We start from the raw sequence: 16,235 nt of genomic DNA on the forward strand, positions 1-16,235 counted from the left end.
TAGTCTGGCAGTGTCTGTGTGTGTTGTGGCCATGGACCCCTCCCTGGAGACTCTCCGAATATTTGTCCTCTCCCCCCACCCCTGACTAGTAGACTGGTAGGAAGGTGGCCAAGGGGGGCCCCTCCCTAGCCAAGACTGCTGTTTAAGCGGAACCTGGGAAGCTGCCTTTCCGTGTCTTGCTCCCTATTGCCTGCACTGACTGGCAGCAGCAGGAACGGCCGCCAGTGGGGACTGAACCTGGGACCCACTGCATGCAAGGCAGGGGGCTCTGCCTCTTAGCTCCCTTTTTCCCGCCAGAGGGAAGCCTGCCCCTCAGCCCCAGCAGCCAGCAACGCATCGCTTCATCGCTCCTGCCATGCCACTCTGAGGAATGGAGTCCAGCTGCTGTGTTAGCCCCCCCCCTCCCTGCTGCTGCTGCTGCTGTAACCCCTATACCTCCTTGCCCGACTCCCCACCTCCAGCTGGGGCTTTCCAAGTGGCCTTGTCTCTGCCCGGCTTGATCCTGGCTCATAAACCACCTCTTTGCGTCTCCGCTGATGCAGTGGCCTGGGATTGAGCGGTGGGGAGTCCTGTGGCTGGATGTGGGCCCAGAGCCGAAGGGCTGGCTGCCTGCCTGGGCCTGCCGTCCGGCTGAAGCTTTAAAATAGCAGCTCTGAGGAGCAGGCGCCTGCGCCCCCCCCCAGCCCCCTCAGGAAGGTGATGAGGTGTGAGCTGCCCTCCACTCTCCCCCGATGTGCCAGGGACAGAGGGAGGCGTCTGGCCAGGAAAGGCTCCGAGGCAAGAGAGCAGGGCTGGGGGGGCCTTGGTCCTTCTCCCTTCTGGCCTGACCCTGAGCCCTGGGGAGCCTCCTCTGGAAGGTGGGGGGTCCCGGGGCGCCTCAAGGGGAGCTGCAGACTCAGACTCTGGGGAGGGTGGCCGGTGTGTCTCTGGCTGTGTCTCTGTGTTCACTGCTTGTGCCTTTCAGCTCCTCAGCAGCAACGTGGTGAACGACCTGGTCCTGCTGGCGTCCGTGATGGACAGCATGACGGCCCGGCAGAGGGACCCCTGCACCTCCGTGCGGATGCTGGCCCTGCGCGGCTTGGGCAACATGGCTTCGGGCTCGCCGGAGAAGGTGAGGGCGGATGCCAGTGGATGCCCGCTCCCGGGAGGGCCCCCTCTGCTTCCCCTGCTCAGGGGGGCACCTTCCCTTTCCCCCTCCCCAATATCTGCCAGGGCGAGGCTGCTCTCGCTTGGGCAGAGCAGGCACAGGAGGGGTGCCAGGGTGGGCTTTGGCCCTGGCCCCCTCTGGATCAGTGCTGCCACCCTGGTCTGAGGGGCAGCAACTGCAGCAGAGGCGCTGGGGCGCACCCACCCCCGGCACTGCCACTGACGGTGCCTGGTGTGTGCCCCCCCCCCCCCGCAGGTGAGGCGTCACGGGGCTCAGCTCCTGGCTTCCATGATGAACGGCATGGACGACAAGGACGACCCCCACAGCCTGGTGGCCCTGGAAGCCATGGGGGGCCTCGCCAAGATCCTGGGCTTTCTGGAGGAGAGGGACGTCCGCTCCATGCTGCTCCACATCGCCATCCGCATCCGGCCCTTCTTCGATAGCGTAAGCGCTTCCAGGAGGGGGAGCTGGCCTGGATGATGCCCTGGCCAAGGGGCTGCTGGGGCAGAAGGGGGGGGGGGGAGGAACAGCATGCCAGAGCTCTTCCTAAGGCAGGGTTGGGTCCTTCCCTGCTGGTGGGGATCCTGGTCTGTGGCTGGGGGGAGGAGCTTGTGTTTAATAATAAAAATAATATTAATAATAAAAATACATTTTATTTATACCCCGCCCTCCCCTGCCAGAGCCAGGCTCAGGGCAGCTAACTACAGTAAAAACATAATAGGGAAAAGAAAAGGAAAAAAAGAAAAAATAAACAATTTAAAATACAGGTTAAAATGCAATTTAAAATGCAGCCTCATCAAAACCATCAGGGGAGGGAAACATAAGGGACAGACTGAGTCCGAACCGAAGGCCAGGCGGAACAGCTCTGTCTTGCAGGCCCTGCGGAAAGATGTCAAGTCCCGCAGGGCCCTGGTCTCTTGGGACACCACCCTGAGGAGGCTGGATGGCAGAGGACAGGCAGGGCCCTCCCTGGGACGCTTTTGCCACAGCCCAACAGCTGGCGCTGCTTCGCTTGCAGGAGAAGCATGAGCTCCGCCGGTCGTCCATCCTCCTCTTTGGCCACCTGACCAGGTTCAGTGCCGGCAGCTGCGAAGAGGCTTTCTTTGAGCAGATCCTGAATGGGCTGGTCACTCTGCTGCTTCACCTGCAGGACCCAAAGCCGGAGGTCGTCAAGGTGCGTGTCTCTTCGGTTGGAGGGGCTGTGGCTGGCACGGGGGGGGGGGGGGCAGGGCTTGTTCTTGGGGCAGCTGACAGGCCACCCCCATGTTCTCCTTGCAGGCTTGCAAGTTTGCCCTGCGCCAGTGTGGCCCCAGCATGGGCTGCCCCGTCCTTTGCGACATGTTCCAAAACCACCTTCATGAGGACCGCAGCCTCCACTATGGCGAGTTCATGAATGACGTCTGCAAACACCTGGTGAGTATGAAGTGGGGGGCGGGGTAGCGGAGACCCTGCCTGAGCAGAGCACACGGCCCCCAGTCCTCCCTCCGAAGTGGCACAGCAAGGAGTCCCCCTCTCGGCCTCAGAAATGTTTTTACTTTCCTTCTTTGTCCAGAGACCCCCTTTCCCTCCCCGGGCAACTGGCAGCCACCTTTTTAAATTTTACCCAGTCTGTCTCTGGACCACTGCAATGCTTTTACAGTGGTACCTTGGGTAACAGACGCTTCAGGTTACAGACTCCGCTAACCCAGAAATAGTGCTTCAGCTTAAGAACTTTGCTTCAGGATGAGAACAGAAATTGTGCTCCGGCGGCGCGGCGTCAGCGGGAGGCCCCGTTAGCTAAAGTGGTGCTTCAGGTTAAGAACGGTTTCAGGTTAAGAACGGACCTCCGGAACGAATTAAGTACTTAACCTGAGGTACCACTGTATTATCATCTACCCCCGTGTTTTTTGGTTTTAATGTTTGGAAAGTCACTGGGATATTTTTCTAGTGAGTGCCTAGCAATAATAATAATAATAATAATAATAATAATAATAATAATATATTATTTATACCCCACCCCACCCATTGGGCTGCGTTTCCCCAAGCACTCTGGGCGACTTCCAATCAAATGTTAAAAACAATACAGCATCAAGTATTAAAAACTTCCCTCAACAGGGCTGCCTTCAGATGTCTTTTAAAGAGAAGATAGCTGCTTATTTCCTTCACATCTGAAGGGAGGGCCTTCCACAGGGCGGGCGCCACCACCGAGAAGGCCCTCTATCTGGTTCCCGGTAACCTCACTTCTCGCAATGAGGGAACCAGAAGGCCCTCGGTGCTGGACCTCAGTGTCCGGGCTGAACAATGGGGATGGAGATGCTCTTTCAGGTATACAGGAAGTCTAATAAATGATATTTTAAACAAGCAGTTAAAAGGCAAGATAAACTACCTTGGTTTATGCCAGGCCAGATCCCCAAGGAAGCAGGTAGCCTCACGCAGCCTGAGGGTGGTGACAACCGAGATGGCAAAGAGCAGCCTTGGTGCCCTGGCAGAGAAGGCTCCGTTGCTCGTGCCCGTCTTCCAAATCGGATGCTGAGCAGAGCCTCGGACTCGGACTTGCCCTGAGAGCTCAGCCGGGCTCACGGGGGCGGAAGCCGTTCTTCAGAGGTCCTGTTTAGGGCTCTAAAGGACTCCAAAGTGGGCTGGGGAACAAATGGGGCAGCCAATGGAAGCAGAACATCCCTTAGTCTTGGTGATGTTGGGAGGGGGATGGTGGAGAAGAGAGATGTCTCTGCTGCTCCCTTCCTCCAGCTCTGGTGGGGCTGGGGCGGGGGCAGGTGGGCGGACTCTCCTGAGGGAGGGGTCTCCCCCCAGTGCCGACTGCTCACCTCCGCTGGGTCTCCCCTTCCTCTTGGCAGATGCAGTCTTACCCCGACACGCTGAGTCGTCTGGTGGCCACAAACCTCTTCTACTTCAAGAGCAACTGGCCGGACATCCGGGCGGCTGCCCCCATGTTCGTAGGTGAGGCGGGCAAGGGGCACCCTGGGCAGAGCGGTTCCTGGCCACCCCTTTGTCCCCCAGCTGGGTGGGCATCAGGGGATTTGCCCCTTGCATTGCCCTGAGCGTCACCCTCTGGCCCTTCCCTTCCAGGCTTCCTTGTTCTCCACGTGGACAGAGAACACAGCCAACAGCTGGACCTGGATGAGCTCATTGCCGGTGAGTCTCAGGGCTGGCGCAGGACGCTTTGCCGCCCGAGGTCTCCCCCTCCACCCAGGTGGTTCCTGGTGCCCAAGGCCAGCTCCTGTCCCTTTGGCAGCTGAGGCTGGTCCTTCCTGCTGTGGTGCCCTTCCAGGGTGCTCAGAATTTGGTGCCCCCTGGCAGGGGTGAGGGCGGCAGCTCCTGTGGGGGGCGGCTTTTGCTAGGCTTGCCTTGCCCTTGCAGCTGGGCACTGGGGTTCTGGGGCAGAGGCAGCCTGCAGAGGTGCAGGTGGCAGAGGCTGGCAGGGAAGTGTCTCCACCTGAGGTTCAGTGGAGGCAGAGTCGGCCTTGACACCCATCTCGGAAGGAGGCAGGAAAATGCAGGTCACGGGCCAAGCATGTGTGCTGTGCTAATGGGCCAAATGTTCTCCTTCTCTTCCTTGGGGACCATTGCCCCCTTCATTGGTCTTCCTATACAAGGAGGTTGTTAATGAGGGTTGTGTCTATGGGGAGGTGGGAACTGAAGAGAGCTGGAATCCTTCCTGCAAAGTGCAGGCAGCCCACGGCCAGGGACCACCCGGGCACTGCAGGCGAGGGCTGCCTGTCCTTTGGGTGGGACCTGGGGAGATGGGGGTCACCTGCACCTCTGGCTGCCCTCAGGCGTGCTGGGGCTGGAGGCCCAGCGATGTGAAGTGGGGCGATCAGACATGCCCAGCGCATGTCCCTCCCTGAGCAGGGACCTGCCATTCAAAGCGCAGCGGAGGAAGCCAGTTTGAGTAACGAACTTTCCTGGATTTCGGGGCTGTTTTTCCTTGTCAGCAGTGACCTCATCGCTTCGAGTAAGACTCGGAAAATCTCTGAGCTTTCCAGCAGAGCTTAAAAACCACTAAAAAAGGGAAAACTATCTTTCCGTTGGCTGTTGGAGTGGTCCTGAAGAGAGGCCCGTCTGTTTGCCGGAGTGGGGGATGCAATTGGGGAGCGGGGAGGCCAGGCTCCGGATGGGGTCACCGCAGCTTCCCGTATTGAGCGGGAGGCGCTCTGCCTGCCAGGGCCCCCGGGGGGGGGGGGGGAGCTCCTGCAGCTGGCCAGTGCTGAGCCACGGGAAGCGGCTCTGCACATAAATCAGGCCGCCTCGTTCACTCTGCAGGGACGCCAGAGTCTCGGATTTGCAGTGTAAACATGCTACTGGAAAAATATTATTGTATCTCTGCTGCTCGAGAGGAACTCTTGGCGTGTGCTCCCCTTCGCAGTTGGGTCTGTGCCAGCAGGCGGAGCGGCCCAGCGCCCCTCAGAGGCTCTGGCGGGGTTTGCCAGGCTGCGTGCTGTCTGGCCCTCCAGGTCGCAGAGTGGGGCTCTGGCTCCCAAGCAGGATAGGGCCCCGTCGGGGGGCACACGGGGGGCCGAGGATAATAAGGGCCACTTGGGCCCAAGCTTGCGTCTTGCGCAGCGAAGGGAGTTGTTTGGCTTCTTGCTGACGGGCTCTGCTTCCCCCCCAGCTCTGACTGTGCTGCTGAAGGACCCCGTGACAGCCGTGCGGGTGAAGGTGGCCGAGACCCTGGGCCGCCTCGTCAGGATTGTTTGAGGGCCTCCAAGCATCCCGTGTGGGACCCTGGCAGGACGTCTTCACCGGACGATCTTCCTCCCTGCTGCACCTCAAACCCGCCTTGGCCTGCAGGAGGCCTCTTCCAGGCACCTCACGTCTTCCACAGCACTCACTGAACGCCGTCCGCCTGGGGCAGGGGAGGCCCACGACCCCAGGACTCTTCCGGCGGTGCCACGACCCCCACTTGTACAGCCTGCAGTCACGTGTCCCAAGCGCACCCCCCCCCCCCCGAGGGACAGGCCAGAGCTGCTCTGCACGAGCCGGCTGGTCCAGGCACCAGAGCACAGAAAAACCCTTTCCAGTGCTGCCTCTTCCACCTCCACGGGCTTCTCCCTCTCTCCCCCCATCAGGTGTGGACTATCTTCTGAACACGGATCTGGGACTTTGGGGAGAAGCGGGGGCACTTCTCCCACTGTGCACAGAGGAGCTGGCAAGACCCCTCCCCTCCTGCACTCTCCTGCCCCGTCCAAGAGCTTCCACAGGTTCATCCATTGTTCCTCAGTAGAATTTGTACATAAAACCAGACAACCTATTTTTAATAAAGTATTTGCTTCTCAGAAACGCTGTGTCAAGGCTTCCTTGGCTATTGGGGGCCAGTACTTTGCATAGGATTTTGCAGACCTGCTCTGGAGGGTAGGACTCGAACCCATGGCTTCAAGTTACCAAAAAGGAGGTGCCAACTTTCTGAGGGTAAGAGCTGTTTGACAAGTAGGTCAGGCTCCCTTGGAAGGTGGGGGGCCTCTTTAAGCAGAGGTTGGGCGGCCTCCTGACAGGGATGCTTAACAGATTCCTGCATTGCAGCGGGTTGGACTAGATGACCCTCAGGGCCATGCACAGCTGTATTCCAATATAAAGGTGTAAATACGTATAGACATTTAATTACTAATAAAAATAGTGCAGGAAGACCTTCCTTGAGGCCACCGTCAGCTCGGACAAAGGAGCCCATCCACGATCATGTATCTAAACCATTTAATCATAAAACAAGTGTTTCAGGCTTCAGTCTCTGCCCAGGGCACTTCCGCTGCCCTGGGAAAGCGAGTCAGGGTGCGCAGTCCCACCCGGGGAGGGAGGTTACGTGAAGAGCCGGACGGTGGCATCTGCGCCTGCAGAGAAGACCCAGGGCTGGCTGGGGTGGAAGACGACGTCCAGGACCCCCAGGTCGTGGGTGAGCGCGTGGCCCTTCAGCACTTTCACCGGAACGATGAGCGGATTCTGAAGCAGGTCACTGCATTGGGGAGCGGGGGGGAGAGGAGTTTGATTCCCTCTCACACACTGGCTCTTATGCAGGAGCGTTTCCTCCAACAATCCTTCCACCCCCCACCCTCCCCCTCCTACTCACTTGTAAACCATGCCATGGCAAACGATGACGCTGCCGTCGTCTGAGCCAGAGGCAAAAAGCGGGTAGTGGGGATGGAAAGCCACAGCCCTCAGCGCTGCCTTGTGGTGCCTGCCGGGAGAGAGAAGGTCAGCCTCATCCAGCCACGGCGGTGCTCCTCTGTTGCTTCGCAAGCCCCAGTGGGAGAACCTCCGTGCAAGGACAGGGATGGGGGGTTTCTTTGCCTCTCACCCCTCCTTCTGCCAGCAAGCGTGTGTGAGAGGAAGACGCAGTAAAACTCCACAAGAGTGAGTCTACAGTGGGATAGAGGCAGGGAGTCTGGCCAAGGGAGGTCAGCCTCGCCCTCCAGCAACTATCCCAAGGGGTGCTCTAGAAATGGGCGGCCATTGTAAGATCCCTTTCAGGGCCATTCCCAAGACAGCAGGGCACCACCGCCTTGCGGGCAACCTGCTTTACTTCTCTGCATGGGGAGGGGTTATGCTGGCGAATGGGGGTGTGAATTGAGATCCATCCAACGTCCACGGGGAAGCAACAGCTGGAGTGGATACAGGAGGGGGCTGGACCTGCCTGCCCACCTCTGCAGCCACACAGGCAGGAAGAGGGCAGCAGCAGCAGGTCTTTGGGCGGTGGGTGGGAAAGGGGAGCCTAGAGGCCCTCCACCCAGACCCGCCTTGGCCCTGCACCCATCCCTGGCTTCTCTGCTGACTGACCTCAGCACCCGGTAGGGCTTGGTGGACAGGTCCAGATCAAACCAGGCGAGTTTGCTGTCGTAGCTGCCGCAGATCAGGTTGTCACCTGAGGGGGGAAGGAAGCAGGGAGCGTTCAGCAGGGGCCTCTCCCCCTAAGGACGCCTGAGCGCTGCGGCTCCAGTCTGGCCCCGGTGGGCGAGGGCGGCACCCAGGGGAGGCATAACTCATCAAGTCCTCTGGGGCAGCGGGCAGGCATCTCCCCCCCCCCCGGAGGGCCCACCATGCCCACCCCTGTCCAGCTGCCCCCTGTGTGCCAAGTGGGTGTTCCTGTGGACGCTGCTACCGCTGCCCAGGCTCCGCTCACCTGCCGGATGGAGGGCCACACTGGAGACCCACTGGCAGTTGGCGTGCAGCTTCTTGGTGAGCTCCTGCTTGAGGAGGTTGTAGACGCGGATGAAGCGCTGCGTGGCCACGAAGAAGAAGGGCCTCAGCGGGTGGAAGAGGACGCGCTGCACTTGGCCCTTGCTGCGCCGGAAGGGCGCCTGGCTCCAGCGCTTGCTGGCCTGGTGGATCAGCACCTGCAGGTGGCTGTTGTCCTGCACCACCGTGGCAAAGTAGTCGCCTTTCGCGTGCCAAGTCACCTGCTTCAGGGACTGCAGGAGGGAGGGAGGCAAGACAAGGCTCTGGGTGTGTGCAGGCAAACATCATCACACACACACCGTTTCTTAGATGGGACATAAATAAGGTTCATCAGCAGAGAAGTGGCTCCCCTCCTTGCTTTGGGCTTAGCAGAGCAGGGAGAGTCCAGCCCCCATAGCAAAAGCCTCCTCCCACCCTGGGCTTCAACGCCCCCCTTCCTCCCCTTGGGTACCTTCCCATGCCGGACAATGAGGCGCACGCCCCGGCTCCTCTCCTCTCCGGTTGCCTCCTCCCAGGTGACAGGCTGTGGCCGCTCCTCCTCGGGGGGCACGTAGGCATCCAGGAGCTGGTCAGTGGCCCCATACAGCAGCTTGTCCCCAAGGCTGGGGTTCACCAGGAGCACCGACTGCTCCCTGCAAGGAGGGGAATGGAAAAGGTGAGGAGGAGGAGGACATTGTGCTTGCTGGGTCCCAGGGGCGCGGAGAAGCAACGGTCCCAGCCAATGCGGCCTGGAGCTGCCCCTGAGGTGGGTCTGCAGAAGCCCCCAGATGAAACCTGGCGTGTGGCACAAGGACTGTGTGTGGCTGGGCGGGATCAGAAGGGGCTCCTCAAGTCCCACGTTCTGGGCCCAGTTTTACTGGCTGTACTGAAAGCTGCCAAAAGGGGGCATGCAAACATTTTAACAGAAGGAACCAGAGGCCGGCCAGATGTGCCACAGGTTCCCCACAAGCAGGACACGATGGGAGTAGCCCTCTTCTGCTGTCCACCCGTCCAAGCCTTTTGGTGGCACAGGCTGCCTCTGCCCCTGGAGCTCCCATCCAGCCACCCTGCGCAAGACTGTCCTTCCTCTGTGCACGAACCCTCACAACCCTCTTTTGGAGCTGCCTAAGTGGGTGCTCAGCGCATCTTGCAGCAGCAACAGACCCCAGGCGGGGGGGGGGGCATGCTGTTTGAAGAAGGGGCTCCTCTGTCTCCTGGCAAGCAGCTTCATGGGACGACCTCCCTCTCCCCCTGCCCAGAGTTTGAGGATCCTGGGGCTGTCTGTGCATTTGTCCTCTCTCAAGAGTTCACAAACTACGCTGTCACCTCCCCCACTGCTTAAGAGTGGCCCCATGCAGAAGGGTCCCAGTGTCTTCCCCATGGCAAGCCCCCTTCCCAGCTGCACCATCCCCTCCTTTTGAGGAGGTGGCAGAACCGTGCTCAGCATCTCTAGCTGAACTGCCACAAGGTTTGCGTAAAGGCCCTGCCAGGGTGACATGGGCAGTTTTGTTTGTGACCGCTTCCCGAAGGACACCAAGCAGGAGCTGGCCTTTCCCTTAGGATCCCTTTTGTGCCATTCACCCAGCCAAAAGAGCCCTGTCTGCAGATCCTTCAGAGACCCTGCTGCCTTCCCTCCTCCGCCCTGAAGGATTCTCCGCCTTGGCTGCTCCCAGAAGGGAGAGGGTACTCACACGGCAATGCCCACCAGGCAGACGGTGGGGTTGGGGTTCCAAGCCAAGCTCTTCACTGCACCTTCCACTGGGAGGGTCTTCACACACCGGGCCGTGCAGACCTCCCAGAACTTCACCGTCCCGTCATCGGAACCTGCACAACCCCAGGCACAACCAGGGTGAGGGTGGGCAGGGGTAAGTGGCCCCTGCTCCCCTCCCCACCGAGAAGCGGCTTGTGCTCCCGGTGCCCGTCCACAGCTGCTGCTTACCTGAGGCCAGCCACTGTCCACTGGGGGAGACGCTGAGGCAGCGCACCAGGCTGGTGTGGCCACGATAGACCTGGTGAGAGGAGGAGGGGAGTGAAGCAGGCAAGGCTGGAAGGATGGGCCAGAGACTCCTCACACGGCGCTCTCACTGCCCACTCCATTGACCAGGGCAGTACTGGACCCCTGGCTGTCTCTTCCCTCATTTACAGACTTGACTTCTATACCCTGCTTCCACCCACAGCATAAAAGCCAGAGGGGGGCCCTGCCTCCCCTTGGTGGGGTCCCTCCGAAGCCTTACCAAGGCCTGCACGGTGGGGAATGGCTGCAGATCCCGCGGCTTGGGCAGTTTGGGGATCAAATCCTCAGGATCCACGTTGACCTAGAAGAGAAGGAAGCTGTGAGCAAATGGCATGCCAAGGGCTCCCGCCTTCCACGGGGCCCTCTGCTCCAGGAAGGCAGCTTGCCTTAAGCGGAGAGGCCAGACTCCTTTGCGCAGGCTCCCAGGGGGGCATATCTCTGCCACCTCCTCCTTCCAGGGAGATGTCTGCCTCTGGAAGCCGGAACAAGCTTTGCAGTCTCAGCTTTGTGACTGCCGAGACCCCTGCCACTCTCCTGCACACCAGCATCTCAGGTGGCGACTCTGTTTCAGTCCTGCCCCTTAACTGCCTTGTGTTAGTGTACATTTTATGGATGTGTTTAATGTTTTGATGGAACTGTTCCACTGTGGATTTTAATTTGGTGTGGATTTTGTACTTGCAAGCCGCTTAGAAGCCATCTGGGAAGGTGAGTGGCATATTCCTTCATTTGTTCATCATCCTGTCCCACCCGGGGGAGGCAGGCAGACCTTGGTCCCAGCCGACCTGCCTTCCCGGCCACCCCCACCCTGGGAGAGACTCGCGGCTTCTACATACCCGCATCTTCCTCTGGCGTGGGCAGAGGTAGAGGTCCAGGCAGCGCTCAAAGCGCTCGTGGATGAAGCGGGGGTAGGCAGGCACCCGGCGAAGACAGTCATGCCGGCGGGGAACAAAGTTCAGCTTGCGCTCCGAAGGCTCCTGCTGCTCCCAGGCCAGCTTCTGCAGGAAGAGGGAGAGAAAGAGACCGAGGTCACCTGGAAGTAGAAAAGCAGCTGGAGATGGGACCCCAGGAGACCCTCTGTGTGTTCTGCCTCCCCACCTGAGTGGGGCCCACAGACTCTCTTTCCCTGATCCAAACACACCCCCGCCACCCCCAGCCTGCTCCACCTCCTTCCGGCTCACCTCTTCCTCAGTAGGGAGGTACTCTGGCGGAGGGTTGTACGATTCCTCATGGCCGGGCAGAGGGAGCTTGGGGGCAGGAACATGCATCTTGTGCCGGCCCAGGATGGAATTGGGATCTTCCTGAGCCCAAAGGTCATAGAAAGCCGGCGTGTCCTCCTTGGGCTTCCGGGGCTTGATCCAGCCCATCTTGATGGCGTGGACCAACTTGGAGACCTGCAAATGGGGACCTGCTCAGTAAGGAAGCAGCTCCTGGCAAAGGCCTTTGGAGCCAGGAGAGACAGCTGCCTGTTCCTCCCTGTGGGTGTAAGGAGAACCTGGGAAGAGGCTGCCTTCATGGTGCTCAAGGCTCCCCTTGGCCAGAGACTGAGCTAGAATCATAGAATCATAGAATCATAGAGTTGGAAGAGACCCCAAGGGCCATCGAGTCCAACCCCCTGCCAAGCAGGAAACACCACCAGAGCACTCCTGACATATGGTTGTCAAGCCTCTGCTTAAAGACCTCCAAAGAAGGAGACTCCACCACACTCCTTGGCAGCAAATTCCACTGTCGAACAGCTCTTACTGTCAGGAAGTTCTTCCTAATGTTTAGGTGGAATCTTCTTTCTTGTAGTTTGGATCCATTGCTCCGTGTCCGCTTCTCTGGAGCAGCAGAAAACAACCTTTCTCCCTCCTCTATGTGACATCCTTTGATATATTTGAACATGGCTATCATATCACCCCTTAACCTCCTCTTCTCCAGGCTAAACATGCCCAGCTCTCTTAGCCGTTCCTCATAAGGCATCGTTTCCAGGCCTTTGACCATTTTGGTTGCCCTCCTCTGGACACGTTCCAGTTTGTCAGTGTCCTTCTTGAACTGTGGTGCCCAGAACTGGACACAGTACTCCAGGTGAGGTCTGACCAGAGCAGAATACAGTGGCACTATTACTTCCCTTGATCTAGATGCTATACTCCTATTGATGCAGCCCAGAATTGCATTGGCTTTTTTAGCTGCCGCGTCACACTGTTGGCTCATGTCAAGTTTGTGGTCAACCAAGACTCCTAGATCCTTTTCACATGTACTGCTCTCAAGCCAGGTGTCACCCATCTTGTATTTGTGCCTCTCATTTTTTTTGCCCAAGTGCAATACTTTACATTTCTCCCTGTTAAAATTCATCTTGTTTGTTTTGGCCCAGTTCTCTAATCTGTCAAGGTCGTTTTGAAGTGTGATCCTGTCCTCTGGGGTGTTAGCCACCCCTCCCAATTTGGTGTCATCTGCAAATTTGATCAGGATGCCCTTGAGTCCATCATCCAAGTCGTTGATAAAAATGTTGAATAAGACCGGGCCCAAGACAGAACCCTGTGGCACCCCACTAGTCACTCTTCTCCAGGATGAAGAGGAACCCTGCCTCCAGGCTATACTGATGGAGGGGTCCTTCTCTCCACCAGGGTGGGGCCCTCTAGTTGGGGAGGAGCATATGGGGATTAATAAGAGCACCTCGTGAGATCTGGGTAGGACTCCAGCCTGGCCTGGAGAGCCAGGCCTCATAATGCCTGAATCTTCTGTCCCCCGCACAACCTGTGCTTGATGGGAGACGCCTGGCCCAGACCCCTCCCTCCCCTCCCTCTCCTGCTCACCTTCTCCTTCTCAATGAGGGAGGGGATGAAGCTCCGCTTGTCGGCTGGGCGGTTCGTCACAGGATGGATCATCACCTGGCTGCTGAAGAAGTCGATGGCGGGCTGCAAGAGAGGCGGGGCTTAGGAGGGCAGAGCTGAAGAGTGGCGGGGGAAGAGGAGGAGCCTCATTGCCATTGGGCGGCAGGCCTTTCCTTACCTCGTATGGGTTGAAATTTACATCCCCAAACTGGCCCCTCTGGAGACGGTGCACCAGATCCACCTGCTCGTCAGATAGCTTGATGTCCACTCCGGTCATCTTGTCCTGGACCGTCCGCCTGGGGTGGGGTGAAAGGGGAGGGTGAAGGGGGGGGGAGAGACAGGCTGCCCACCCTGCCGACCAGCCCTTGTTGGCACAGGTGGCAGAACTATAAGGGCCTGAGTTGTTGGCAGGACCCGAGTCTCAGGCTAGCCCTGTGCTGGGCACACTTTCTCGGTCTCAGCCCTGTCTGACCCCCTCCCCTTGCCATCCTCTGCCAGCTCAGAGCCCCTCACCAGTAGTCAGGGCTCTCCATCTTCTCCAAAAACTTGTCCAGCTCATCCTTGGTGCGGATGGGCCTGTAGATCTTCTTCCCATCCAAGTCATAGCCAATGTGGGGGAAGTCCTGGTACCACTCCATGGGGATGTTGCCCACTGTGTTGCGGATGTCCTGGAGGAGGAAGAGGGCGAGGGATAAGACAAAAGCCAGCTCTGGAGGCCTGAAGGCAGCTGCTCAGGTTCAGGGGAAGGTCTGGAGGGATCTCTCTCGCACACACATCCCACAATGGCAGGTCCAAACCTGCTCCCCTCCCTCACCCATGAATGGGCTCTTGCAGGATGTCCAAGGGAAACCAAGACTGCTCAGCGCCACCCCTGGCTTGGCCTCAAATCCTGACTGCACCCCCAAACCAGGCAGGGTGGATGCAGAGGCACAGAGAGAGAACCACAATGCCTGCTGACAGCCTCTCCCTACCCACCCAATGAAGGCAGCCTCACCCACCCTGCTGGCTTGCAGCTGGCACCATCTGGTAGGGACGGCTTCATAAGGGAGCCAGGTGTGTCAGAGTAATGAGGAGCTTCAGCCACCACAGGTGAAGGTGGGGCAGAGCAATGGGTTGGCCTGGCCTGTACCATGGACTCGGAGGGATGCTTCTGAAGACGTTCCCAGGGGACCATGAAAATAACACCAGATGCAACCAGCTTCCCTCCTCCCTCCTGACGGCATGCAGGGAGGAGGCCCTGCTTTGTACGCAGAAGGTCCCAGATGCAATCCCTGGATAGCCCCTCTCTCTCCAGCGAACAGGACCAAGGAGCAGGGCTGGGAAAGACCTCTTTGCAGCTGAAGAGGCTGCCTGTTTGAAAAGACAGCATGGGCCTAAGTGGGCTGCCCTGGCACAAGGCAGCCTCCAAGCCAGCCGGGGCAAGTGGAACAAGGCCAGCAGGAAGGGCAGCCTATGGTTTCAGGGCTCCCGCCAGGGGGCAAAGCCTCCTCTTCTTCCTCCTTCTCCTCCTCCTCCTCCTGTGCCTCTCTTACCAGCATGGCCACCCCTCGGTTCCTCTGCCGGGGTGTGTGTGGGGAGGCGGGAGGCCCATCAAGGCCGGCATCTGGCAAATCCCGAAAAAGGGCTGGGTGGGTTACACTCAGCTGCTGCCTCTAATGGCTCCATGATTGGAACCACGGCCGGGCGCCACCACCGAGTGCGGCAAGCGGCTCATTAAAGGCAGAGCTGGGGATTTATGGGCGTCCTTCAGAAACTTGTTAAAGTAAAGAGGGGGTGGGGGTGGTCAGCAGCCGTGCGCAGAGGAGGGAGCCTCACACTTTCCAGCACTCGCAGGGCTGGCAGCCCCCAGCTCTGGGCTCGGCCAGCTCCGCATCTGCTGTGATTCCATCTTCGCTTGATTGGCCCCCGGCTGGGAAAGCAGAACTCAGTCTACATTCCCCCCCCCCCACATGCTGATTAGATTGCCACCTTTAGGTGGCAAAACCACCATCACCACTGTGAGTGTGTAGCATCTTGACTTGCCCAAGGACACCACTGGAAACACATCTGGAGAAGCACGTCAAGGCAGACCATGTGTCCCAGAATGCAATGTGCCCAAGGTTTGGTTTAAGGCACAGGAGCTTGCGGATATCTAAAGCTCTTTCCCCCCAGAGGTGGGAGATGTCAAGCCCTTCGTTCATGGGCTCCTCAGCTCCATCAAAGTGGAACCCAAAAGGCCACTGCAGACGCAACTGAATTTACCACTTTTGGCATGCTCTGGAAAGAGGGAGCAGAGGAGGCAGGAGAAGCAGCTCCTTTGCCTTTGGGTGTGAGACTGGAGGGCACCCCGGGGAGCACCCCCCAACCCATCCTCTTCTGCGGGAAACGGGGGTGGCACATGTGGTGATGGGGGAGAGTGAAGAAAACCAGACAGAAACCCCTTCCCGGGGGGCGGGGGGTGGAGATATACAGATAGATAGATCTCCTTGTTTGACTTCTTACAGCCATTGCGCGCTCTCTCTCTCTCTCTCTCTCTCTCTCTCTCTCTCTCTCACACACACACACACACACACACCACCCCCTCTCCCTCTTGCTCAAGGGCAAAGTGCACGAGAGAAGGGGGACCCCTCCTCCCAATTAAAGGCTGTCTGGGAGGGAGGTGTGAATGTGACCTCTGCCCTTGCATACTCAGAGGCTGCACCATCTGGTTCCCATAAGCGCACACACAGGAAGCAACAAGTGGCTGGGGTGACGGTGGTGGAAGTGGGTGGTTAAGGTCCCCGGAAGACAGAGAGAGAGAGGCTCCCCTGCTCTATCCACTCAGCACCCCTGGTCTCCCTTTCTAGGGTCCTGCCAGGAATTTTCCAGCCGGGAAGGTTTGGCTGGGCCTGGGGAGGAGGAGGAGGAGGAGGATGCCAGCTCCAAGGACGTCCAACTGACTCCCTTCCAAGGCATTCCCCCGGCATGACCAGGCTGCACGTGCAAAGAGCACTGCAGAGCCCCTCTGCGCACTGCGCCAGGGAGAAGTGTCTGGGGTGTCTGGGGTCTTAGCCACAACACTGGCTGGTGATCCCAGCCGCACTCCTGGATTACAGCAGGCCTTGCAAGGAACAAACAGTTCATCCGTCCTGATGCCACCCCCTGC

General features: G+C 58.8%; 2 protein-coding genes across 10 annotated transcripts in view; one reads left to right on the plus strand and one right to left on the minus strand.

Moving 5' to 3' along the window:
* Positions 1-6,424, plus strand: part of MROH1 (maestro heat like repeat family member 1) — a 59,712-nt gene extending 53,288 nt beyond the window's left edge. For all 8 annotated transcript variants that reach the window (XM_081012470.1, XM_081012477.1, XM_081012476.1 and 5 more), the window contains 7 exons: positions 965-1,111; positions 1,403-1,591; positions 2,166-2,321; positions 2,426-2,560; positions 3,982-4,084; positions 4,214-4,279; positions 5,757-6,424. In XM_081012470.1, coding sequence (XP_080868596.1) covers positions 965-1,111; positions 1,403-1,591; positions 2,166-2,321; positions 2,426-2,560; positions 3,982-4,084; positions 4,214-4,279; positions 5,757-5,842 — 882 coding nt within the window. In that variant the 3' untranslated portion in view covers positions 5,843-6,424. The remainder of the gene's footprint in view (positions 1-964; positions 1,112-1,402; positions 1,592-2,165; positions 2,322-2,425; positions 2,561-3,981; positions 4,085-4,213; positions 4,280-5,756) is intronic.
* A 394-nt stretch (positions 6,425-6,818) lies between these two features.
* Positions 6,819-16,235, minus strand: part of BOP1 (BOP1 ribosomal biogenesis factor) — a 63,504-nt gene continuing 54,087 nt past the window's right edge. For both annotated transcript variants that reach the window (XM_081012615.1, XM_081012616.1), the window contains 13 exons: positions 13,625-13,779; positions 13,290-13,407; positions 13,094-13,195; positions 11,480-11,692; positions 11,135-11,296; positions 10,522-10,602; positions 10,227-10,296; positions 9,979-10,111; positions 8,760-8,940; positions 8,253-8,541; positions 7,910-7,994; positions 7,203-7,310; positions 6,819-7,088 (listed from right to left, as the gene is read on the minus strand). In XM_081012615.1, the coding sequence (XP_080868741.1) occupies positions 6,935-7,088; positions 7,203-7,310; positions 7,910-7,994; positions 8,253-8,541; positions 8,760-8,940; positions 9,979-10,111; positions 10,227-10,296; positions 10,522-10,602; positions 11,135-11,296; positions 11,480-11,692; positions 13,094-13,195; positions 13,290-13,407; positions 13,625-13,779 (1,851 nt within the window). In that variant the 3' untranslated portion in view covers positions 6,819-6,934. The remainder of the gene's footprint in view (positions 7,089-7,202; positions 7,311-7,909; positions 7,995-8,252; positions 8,542-8,759; positions 8,941-9,978; positions 10,112-10,226; positions 10,297-10,521; positions 10,603-11,134; positions 11,297-11,479; positions 11,693-13,093; positions 13,196-13,289; positions 13,408-13,624; positions 13,780-16,235) is intronic.

This window comes from Podarcis pityusensis (genome assembly GCF_964106645.2).
Source record: "Podarcis pityusensis genome assembly, chromosome: 7".
NCBI classification, from domain to species: Eukaryota; Metazoa; Chordata; class Lepidosauria; order Squamata; family Lacertidae; genus Podarcis; species Podarcis pityusensis.